The following is an 11,243-nucleotide window of genomic DNA, read 5'->3' on the forward strand; positions in this document are numbered from 1 at the left end:
TGTGATATGCGTTGGGGGAAGAGATGGTCGGCTGTGGTCAGAGGTGGAAATGCGTTGCGAAGAAAAACAGCAGGCTGATTCCGTAAGTGGGCAGCGAGAAAGAGCGTCGGCGTCTTGGTGTTGGCGACACGATTTATAAACGACGTCGAAATTGTATTCTTGCAGGCGTAGAATCCAGCGGCCAAGTCGGCCTGTCAAATTTTTCAGTGATGAAAACCAGCAAATAGCATGGTGATCGGTCACAACTGTGAAGTGCCGACCATAGAGGTAGGGGCGAAACTTTTTAACAGCCCAGACGACGGCAAGACATTCCTGCTCGGTAATGGTGTAGTTTTTCTCAGCTGGAGTCAAGGTCCGACTGGCGAAGGCAATGACTTTCTCACGCGAAGTTGCATCGCGCTGCAGAAGGACAGCGTCAAGACCGTTACCATTGGCATCAGTGAGCAGGATGGTAGGAGCGCTGTCACTGAAGTGGCCAAGAACGGGATCTGATGTGAGGGCATGCTTTAGGTCGGTAAAAGCAGTGTTGCACTGTTCAGTCCACACGAAAGAGCTGCGCGCTTTAAGTAGTTCATGAAGTGGGGCAGCAATAGTTGCAAAATGCCTTATGAAACGCCGGAAATATGACGCCAGGCCAAGGAAACTGCGCAAATCTTCAGTCCGTTTCGGGTGAGGAAAGTTCAAGACCGCGCTGATTTTATCAGGGTCTGGACGAATGCCGTCATGGCTAACCAAATGGCCCAATATTTTAATTTCCTTCTGTGCAAAATGGCACTTCTTGGTGCCGAGCTGAAGGCCCGCTGAAGAAAGACATATCAGGACTTCATTCAGGCGCGTGAGATTGTCGGCAAAAGTTGCCAAAAAGATAACAATGTCGTCCAAGTAACATAAACAGGTTCTCCATTTTAGGCCACGAAGTACCGCATCAATCATTCTTTCAAATGTCGCTGGTGCGTTACACAGGCCGAAGGGCATACCAATAAACTCATGAAGTCCATCGGGAGTTGGGAGATTTTTTCTTTGTCGCCTTCCTGCATAGGTATTTGCCAATAACCTGAGCGGAGATCCAAGGTCGAGAAATATTCGGCGCCTTGGAGAGAGTCAAGGGCGTCATCTATTCGCGGCATCGGGTAGACATATTTACGGGTAATTTTGTTGAGTGCGCGATAATCAACACAAAATCATACCGATCCGTCCTTTTTTTAACTAATACTACTGGGGAGGACCATGGGCTTGTTGATGGACGAATAATATCGCGACGGAGCATGTCATTCACATTTTCTTTGATTACTTTTCGTTCCGAGAGAAACCCGGTAAGGTCGTCGGCGTACAATCGAGTTACCTTCAGTAATAATGCGGTGGTGTGCAACACTAGTCCGTCCCAGTGGTGGGGAAGAGGCATCAAAAATGGCTTGATGAGCTTGAAGCAATTCCAGTAATTTTTTGCGTTGGTGCGGCATGAGGTCCGGACTGATTGTCTTCGACAGCATGGGAAGAGAGGCGTACGATGAATCACATTGCTGAGGTAGCGGGGCGGTGAGCACATAGGGTGAGCATCCACTATGCATGGCAGGGAAGTTCCTTTAGTGATCACGAGGGATTCACGGGATGTGTTCGTGGCAGCTACTATCGCTGAGCCGCTGTGGAATCGTACAAGACTTGATGGGAAGGCGATTCCACGTGCAAGATGACGGTGAGATGGTGCGATGAGTACATCCCCGTAAATGATGTGCTCCGAAACAACGGTAACAAGCTTTTCGCACTTTGGAGGCAATACAGTATCAAATGCGGCAATAAGGGAATGACGTCCTTCAAAAATGTCAGATGAAAAATCACTGTCTGTCATATGAATGACACGGTCGCCACAAAAAATTTAACGCTGAAGCGGTCGGCAAAAAATCCCATCCAAAAATCTTCTGATGCGTACACGGTGAAAGCACAGCAAACTGCACATGGTGGCGGACGCCGTCTATAAGAACTCGAACTGTACATTTTGCTGAAGGGTGCAGAGGGACGTCATTTGCTGCACGAAGTTCAGGTCCATCATATGGTGTCGTGACTTTCCGCAAACGGTGGCACAAATCAGCGCGAATAACAGACATCGCAGCCCCTGTGTCGACCGGCAATCCTTCAGCTAAAACGGAAATCATATTGTACGGGCGATGAGGAGGACTTTTTGTAAGTTCGCAGAGTGCAGTTTCACCTCCGGAAACTGCAACGCTTAATTTCCCGAATGACTGACAGGAACAGTTGTTCAGAGCGGCGGTATGGGGAAAGGAACCGGCGTCGAGATACATGGGCGCCACTTGGTTCAGACGAGGATACCGGTGGTGGAGAGGATCGACGAGGTGGGCTGGGAATAGGTCGTCGCTGATAATATGAGGGTACGTCACTTTCGAAAGCGTCGTAACCACGCCGCTCGTTCTGAATGCGTTGACGACAGAAGCGGGATATATGCCCTCGGATTCCACAGTAGTAGCACACTGAGCGAGAGGGGCACCAAGGGGCGTAATAAGGTGGCGTAGGCTGAGCCGTCGTCACGGCGTTGATGTGGTTGTAGGGCGGTGCCAGTTGGGGCGGCGGAACAAAAGGAGGGGGTGATGCTGCGACGTGTGCGTAAGTCGATGCTGGGCGGGGTGCAGGAGGGTCGGACGCCATAGGTCGGGTGATTGTTGCCAGCTCATCTTTAATGATGTTGCGGAGACCGGCGTCATTAGAAGGTACCGAAGAATGATCGCACACATGTCGACAGACAGGCTTGAGGGCATTGAGCTCCTCCCGGATGAGGGCTCGAATCAGTGCCCGCAGATCGAGGTCAGCAGAGGTCGGGCCAGTAGCAATGCCGGGCTGCAATCGGTAGGACTGCAGCTGGTCGATGCGTTGGCAGGTCGCAATAATGGCGTCAATAGTAGAAGGATTCTGGGCAATCAGGGTGTTATAAGCCACAGAATTAATTCCTTTCAAGATGTGGTGTACGCGTTCAGGTTCCGGCATGGTGGGACTAATACGCCGGCAAAGTGCAAGTATGGCCTCTATGTAAGACGCGTACGACTCATCGGGACCTTGGAGGCGAGAGGCGAGCTTGTTCTTCGCGACCTCAGTCCGAACTGCTGGGTCCGCAAAATATTGGCGGAACTGTTGCTTGAATGGGGTCCAGTTAGTGGTGTGAGGTTCGCGGTTAATACACCAGGTTCTGGCGACCTCAATGAGGTACAAAGAAACATTCAGATATTTTAGAGCATCATCCCACCGGTTGTAGTTACTGCAGCGTTCATAGGTGTCCAGCCAGTCATCGACGTCTTCATCGCGACCACCAGCGAACAGCGGCGGGTCGCGTTGTCGTGTGGGCACAGTCGGAGGGGGTGGTGCTGCCGACTCGTGGGTACTCTCGGTAGACATAACGATGGTGGCAGGCGGTAAACAGTGACCGGAACGTAGCTCCAGCGAGAGGCAAGGCACAAAGCAGCAAGGTTATCAAGTCTCACCTCCACCGCTTGTGGAAGAAGGCCAGGTCGAGACGGCAAGGTCGAGACGGCAAGGCAAGGGATGCCGTGTCTGGCGTTTATTCCGATGGACAAAACCCAAGCGCGTGCCGGAGCCGGTGCCGTGGGACGATGGTGATGGTATGTACAAGAGGAAGAAGATCATGGTATGTACAAATGAAAGAAAATCCGTGGAGGGCTCACAATATTTACGAGCATTTACTAGACACCGTTTTCACCCACTCAGCAATATTCTGGATGTGCGGCCGGACTGCAGTTTTACAAGTGCACTCCACTGCCATCAGTCACAAGTACCGACAGGATATGCCCTCCCATATCGTCCCGCCCAACCACCATGAACGATGGATAAACCTTTGGTGCACCTTCGTATTTCCGGAATACTAAAGAAATCAATGGTGCCACTTAGTTGACTCAAACAACTTACTCTGGCGCACATCTGGTCAGAATATCCTAATTATATTCACGTATACACCGATGGATCTGTGTCAGCACAGGCATCCGCTGCAGCTGTGGTCATACCAGCTCAGAAAACGACTCTACATTTCCTTTTGGACTTCAACATCAACCGCTACTGAACTTGTAGCCATTCGAGAATCTATTCGCTACATATGTGGGGAACCACCTCAAAAATAGTGTATATTCACGGACTCAAAGACGGCATTGCAAATTGTGGATAAGTTTTTACGCCACACTGCCTACCAGTCCCTGGTAATAAACATTGTGGAGCTCCTCACATCTGCCCAGCTCCAAGGTCACAAGATAATATTTCAATGGATCCCTGCCCACTGCGGGCTCCATGGGAATGAACAGGCCGATATTGAAGCGAAAAGCGCACTCAGCAATGGCCTCCAAACAGCTGTGCCTTTTTCAAGAGGTGACACGACGTGCCTTCTTACGAGTTGTATGAATAATGCTACAGCAGCTTACTGGGCCCAGCCAGAAGCCCGATACATTCGTCTAAAAAGGCTCGATCAAACATTGAAATTTTACGTTCCGCGTGATATTCCGCGTCATCAGGCATGCTTACTACATAGACTTCGTTTAAATGTGGCTTTCACGCGCAAGTACTTGCATTTAAATGGACAGGTGGACTCGCCGGCATGTTCAGCTTGTGGCATCCCAGAGACTGTGGACCATATATTATTGGTGTGCCCAGTGTATGCGGGCGAAAGAAGTGTGCTAGCCGCTTCCTTGAAGCGTTTGGACAAGAGGCCTTTGTCGGAGGAACTGCCGCTGGGTGCTTGGCAGGACAAGGGGAAGGATGTCCAGGCAGTGCGTGCTCTTTGCCGTTTTTTGTGTGCCAGCGGGCTTGATACGCGCTTGTGAGGGAAGCTACCGTGTCTGTATATATATTTCATATGCCTTTTCCCACATCGTCACCCATCATGATCTTCTTTCGTCTCCCCTTCCCCTTCCCCAGTGCAGAGTAGCAGGCCAGATTTGAATTATTCCGGCCTACCTCTCTGCTTTTCCTTTCAATAAATCCATCTGTCTAACTATCTGATGTTCTGGGTTCGGCATCAGCAACGCCATGCACCGATGTCAACTCACATGACCAAAAAAACGGCTCTCCGACACCACCCGCCTATAAAGACCCGCTCTGGGCCTGCAGGTTCACTGGGTACGGCGGAATTTCAAGGATATGGTCACTTAATCCGTTTGTCTTCATTCCTTGGGTGAGGAATGATTATGAAAAATGTATATGTTCTAGTGATGCCTTTCTGTTTATGCTTCAGTGTCCAGGAATGAGTTTTATTTGTATCGATGGGCGCTCTACTTGAAAGGAATGGTTTTGCCGGATGGTGGGACCGAGTCAAATCCTTGTCGCAACAATGCACAACTTGCAAAGCACCTGGACAAAGCTGTGGCCTTTATCATAAATAAAATTAAATATATTGACTGACATCCACAGTAAATTAGACTCAGTATCGATACTTGAAGCTAACATCGTACTCTGTCAAAACCAACTAGCATCACTGAATCGTGGAAAATAGAATCTCGAAAACAGAAAGAAGACATCGAAAACCGCGACTGCGTGACAAATTCAATAGTGCATGGCTTCGAAGAAGATACGAGACTTCCGAGTCCTTAGAATGTGCCGTTAACAAAAAAGTTATCGAAGACATACTTGAAGTCCCACTCTTTAACATTGAATGAATTCCTTGTTTGAGAAAGGCTGATAAAACGAAGACTAAGCCCGTTATATACAAGCTACTAGACTCTCGTCAAAAACATATTCTGAAACATGGACGTAAACTAAGACGCTGGCATATCGATCGGGGAAGATGTTTCCCTAAAATGAGAGATTAGAACAAAAAGCTGTGAGAAAGCGCTAAGCCAATCAAACCACGACAAAGGCGATAAGGTTTCACTAGCATTTCACAAACTGTTTATTACTAGTGAAACCTACGTTTGAGACGACGAGAAGAACGAGACGGTACAACTGAAAAACAGAAGCTGCAAAAACGAAGCAAGCTCCCGCATGCTTCACTGGCTCGGTCAGTCAACATCTTACACCGCAACATTTCAAGAAATCAGAACGCTCAAGCTCCTGAAAACCAGTTTGCCCATCATAAACGCATTCATGGTAACAATGGAAGTGCGCAGAAGAAAAGCGGCTGCAAATAATTAACGTTAACGTCCGAAGCATTATTAATAAGACTGAGCAGCTAGAAATGCTCCTTCTTGGACAGGATTCTCGAGTCACGAGTATTACAGAAACGTGGCGCGTAGCGAAATTCCCGGTGACTCGTCCACCCCTCCTCCTCCTACAGATTTTGGAGATATATGCCTTCAAAGGATGGAGGAGAAGCCATGATTATTAAAAACAACATACACGCTCATTTTCTGGAACAAGTACCTCTACTTGAATGCATTTGCCTGAAGCTATTTTGTTGGGGGCATTGCCTTATTTTGTATGCGGTCTACAGGCCTCCTTACGTGGCACTTGATTATCTAACTAAGCTACAACTGCACGAGTCAAAATACAGAGAAAAAATAATAATGTGACTTGGTGACTTCAGCGTGGCCGGCGTTGACTGGGAGCGGCTGCAGTCACACGGAGGGTGGAACAAACAGGCGGACATCGATATGCTGTCAAGTAAAACCAATTGCTGGGGCATTTCACAGAAAAGATTCACAGCGCTAACAAATGCAAACTCAAAAATAGACAGACAGGACAGCGCCTGTCCTGTTTGTGCCTATTTGTAATTTCGTATTTGTTAGTGCTGCGGAATATTTCCTTTTCCGTCGATATAATGCTTACGCACAACTTGTGCCAAGTGATCTGTGAGCCGAAGCGCGTAGTTCGTACAAGCGGCTCAGTTCTAGATTTAGCATTCGTCCCTCTTGCCTTCTTGCCTTTGACTGTATCTGTCAAAAATGGGGTTCCAGGTCACCTAGTTCGCGTTTCTATACCGCCGAACCCGCTTACCAGACCCAAAAAGCGTACACCATGCACGCCGCGTCTTGCACTTCACTCGTGCGGATGACATCTCAATCATGAAACAGCTTGAAACGTGATTTACAGCTATTTATGGTACTGATGCATGCACACTGTGCTTATTATTGTTACTATTATTAGAACGTGTTATTATTGTCTAGACAGTTTCATAACTGAAAAATACAAATCATTCGGAAGCAGACGCCTTAGATAACTGGGAACATCATCCGCCTTAACGCCGGGTTAAAGGACTGAAAATAAAGTGCACAGCAGAGAATCGGTTATGAGAAATTCTAGCCCGTTCTGCACGTCGAATAGAAGATTAATAGTTCAAGACCACGTTTACAAACTTCATACAAATTGACTCCAGTAAATTTTGGCGCCACATTAGAGAGAAAAAGACACCCATATCTGAATTGTGATTCAAGGATACAATAGTAATTAACCAGGATAATTTTACTTAGTACCCTAACATTTATTTTCACAGAGTGTTTTCACAATCAAAGCTATATGATAAGTCAAGCACAACACCAGCACGTCCTTCAAAGGTTAGATTTATCTCGCATAACGGTGTGGTTTCCATGTTATTAAACTTAAAACTAAAACTTCCCCAGGGCCCAATGACTTCAAATATTTATTTATTTGTGGGTACGTGGAATCACTGGCCAAAATATCTGCTCATCATTTTTTGTGTTTCTTTGTAGGCAGTGATTGTACCTGATGAGTGAAAAATAGCCCCAGGTGTGCCTGGGTTTTCAAGAAGATGACCGCCGTCATGTAAAAATCTATCGGTCTATACCCTCAACATCATCATGTTGCAAATTAACTGAACATATTATCGCTACTAGAATTATTAATTTTTAGATCGAAAAACTATTTTGACAGACTTCCAGAATGGCTTCCGCAAAGGACTTTCCACCGTTATCCGCTCTGCTGCAGCTGCCGCTCAAAATAACCAAATTGACTCGATGATTCTAGATTTAACTAAAACATTTGATGGGTTAAGCACCGCAGTCCATATTTAAAACTAAAAAACATTGCCCTTCCAAGCATCTTTATTTCCTGGATAAACGATTATTTAACAAACAGCATACGTTGATTTAGTGGGTGTTACCCTGGCTCTCTCCTAGTATCATGACATGTGCCTCAGGAAAGCGTCCTGGGGCCACTGGTGTTCCTTGTATGCGAATATGATATGGTCAGTGATAAGTGCCCCGCTGTAGAAATTGGATTGTATGCAGATTTATTTTTATTTATTTATTTATTTAAGTATACTGGTCAACCTCATTTGAGGGTTATTAGAGGGAGGTAAATTAAAACAAATATATACACAGAATGAAAAACCACTTCTACAAAAGAGCATAAAAAAACAACCCAATGCCGCCGTACATCAACCTGATATACGAAAATATATATACACATATTATATACACGCATATCCACAAGAATCTAAACAGTGCCATCAAGAGTGGGCAGGACCGCAGCAGCCTTTACAAGATGCCTAATCGTTGCATGTTCTTCGTGCAGATCCTCGCGGCTGTTGCTGTTTCGCTTTTTTGCGACTTCGACTCAAGAGCGCCTGCGCAACCATCAAGCTTGCGGCACGTGGATGGGACCATCAGCTTCGCTACGGACTGCCATGTCACCCTTGTTGGTGATATACCTGGCGTGCTCCCCTGGGCACCAGACGGCTTCCCACGTGCATGTCTACACCGTCCAATCACCATCGGCCCTTGGTCTACGTCAGCTCTTCCTCGGACTATAAATCGGACCGCACCGGCGTACCGCTTCAGTGGGCAGGACGGCAGCAGCCTTTACAAGATGCCTAATCGTTGCATGTTCTTCGTGCAGGTATGTTACCTAAAGAACGCTCACTGCGTTCGATCTGATGATCGTTGTTTGCTGCTGTTTTCCTGCCCACACAGTTTTGTTACCTTCTGTTCAAATGCTGTATTTTGCTTTTCTCGCCTTCTACAAAGCGGGGACGTTGAACAAAACCCAGGCCCCCCTAAACGATCAGTCTCAGCTAACTCGTCTAAACATCTTAGTGGGAAGTGGGCAACGCGTTCCAATACTGACTTGTCCTCCACTCCGGGGGTCGCAGACGTCCTTTCTCAGCTCTCGCAACTGATTGCTGGTCAAGAACGAATCGCTAGTGACATTACAGATATTAAGAAAACTTTTTCCGCTCGTCTTGATGTCCTCGAAGCTCGTGTTTCATCACTGGAATCATCTGCAACTCCTTCAGCCTCTGAGTCATTGAGCGCTAACCTCCGTTCGGACATTACCTCATTAAAAAAAACAATATCCAACTTGGTTGTAAAGAATGAAGACTTAGAAAACCGGTCAAGGCGGAACAATCTTGTTGTGCACGGTCTACATGAGAGTCCTGATGAAGATGGCGCCAGTTTATTGTCCAAAATCCGCAAAATATTTACCGAAAATCTTCGCATAGAATGTCCGCGCATTGAGCGTTGTCATCGCATCGGCAGACCCAGTGATGGACGTACACGACCTGTCATTCTAAGGATCCTCGACTTCAGTGAGAAGATTGTTGTCATGAAAAACGTATCGAAACTCAAAGGGGAAGATTTTTACATCACTGAGGATTTCTCTGCGAGCGTCCGTGCCCTTCGTAAGAAAATATGGAATGCATCTTCCTCGCTTCGTGACGGTGGTTCAAAAGTGAAGCTTCGGTACAATCACGCTTTCATTGATGGTGTCAGGTACACATGGGATGAAGCTTCGAGTAGCTTGAAACGGGGCCCCCATCACGATGCGACCGAACCTTCTGAGCTTCATTCGTTACCCTGTCATGAAGCTACCGAATCTAGTGAGCTTCCTCCGTTACCCCGTTGACGTTCACCTAGCTCGCCACCAAGTCTCGTTGTCTTATATCTTAATGCTAGAAGCATCTCTAACAAACTCCCTGATCTTCTCGCGCTTGTGTCCTCCCATGACCCTCACATTATTGGCATCACTGAAACCTGGCTTCACCCTGACATATATGACTCTGAATTTACCCCACCTGGTTACCTTGCTATCCGTGCTGACAGGCATGAGGGCAAAGGAGGTGGTGTTGCTTTACTTCTGCGTTCTTATCTTAGATTTTCTATACTTCCTGCTCCATGCAACACCGAGTCAATTTGGTGCAAGCTTTATTTAGAAAAACAGACTGTTATTATTGGCGTTTTTTACCGACCCCCCGGAACCTCTGCTGATGTTTTGCACTCTGTTGGTCAGTTCATACATAGCCTTTCAGTATCAAACATCATCTTCATGGGTGATTTCAACGTGCCTGGTATTCACTGGCCATCGATGTGTTATTCTGGCCGTGACGCTTCTTTAGCAAAAGAGTTGATGGATCTCTCACTCTCTCTTGGACTCACTCAAATAGTTACGCTTCCCACCAGGCTGAATTCATTGCTAGACTTAATCTTTCTAAGCCCCAACCTAATAGACACCGGGTTTCAGTGTACGGTTGTCGATGGTATTTCTGACCATGAAGCAGTTCTCCTTACCCTGTCCCGCTTCTCTAGTAACCCACAGTACTCCTTCACGTCATTTCCGGACTTCCATCACGCAGACGACAACTCCGTAATCGACAAACTAGCCGAGTGCTTCGACGCTTTCTGCGCACTCAGCCGTGACGGCGACGTTAATGATCTTGTTGAATATTTCGAAAAAATTGTTAGACTGTGCATTAAACAGTTTGTTCCCGTCAAAACAAAGAAAAGAAATCCTTCTCTTCCTTGGATTAATCGCGATGTTTTACAGATGTCACGTCGTGTAGCCCGGCTGAGACGCATGGCACGTAACAATAACCTTGATGTTGCTCGATTTCAAGCTGCAAAAAAATGAACTTCGAATTAAAATGCACTCTGCTAAAGATTTCTATTTCCGCGTTGAGCTCCAAGGGCTGCTAAGAGATAACCCTCGTAAATTTTGGCGCTCTGTTCTACCCTCAAACACTTCATCCACCTCATTTGTTATTAATGAAGAAATTGTGACTGACCCTGTTCAAATATCTGATGCATTTAATGCCTACTTTTATTCCGTCTGTGCACGTGATAATAACATGATTCCACCTTTCAGTCTTCCTAATCATGATCATTCTATCTCAGATATCATGGTTAGCACTCCGGGGATTTTAAATCTTATCTTGTGCCTTGACACAAAAAAATGCGCTGGACCGGACTGTATCCCAAACACCTTCCTAGCACGTTATTCCCTCTGGTCATCTCGATATCTCTCAATTATATTTCAAAAATCTCTTTCCACTGGCATTGTCCCTTCCT

The 11,243-nt window shown here is 46.6% G+C and overlaps 1 protein-coding gene across 1 annotated transcript in view; it reads left to right on the forward strand.

The window, feature by feature from the left end:
• LOC146177692 (uncharacterized) overlaps positions 1-9,804 on the forward strand; it is a 58,402-nt gene extending 48,598 nt beyond the window's left edge. The window contains exon 2 of the mRNA XM_084581619.1: positions 8,473-9,804. Within this exon, the coding sequence (XP_084437745.1) occupies positions 8,473-9,804 (1,332 nt within the window). The remainder of the gene's footprint in view (positions 1-8,472) is intronic.
• The last annotated feature ends 1,439 nt before the right edge of the window (positions 9,805-11,243 follow it).

Source organism: Amblyomma maculatum, chromosome 10 (genome assembly GCF_055883805.1).
Source record: "Amblyomma maculatum isolate TAMU_Amacu chromosome 10, ASM5588380v1, whole genome shotgun sequence".
NCBI classification, from domain to species: Eukaryota; Metazoa; Arthropoda; class Arachnida; order Ixodida; family Ixodidae; genus Amblyomma; species Amblyomma maculatum.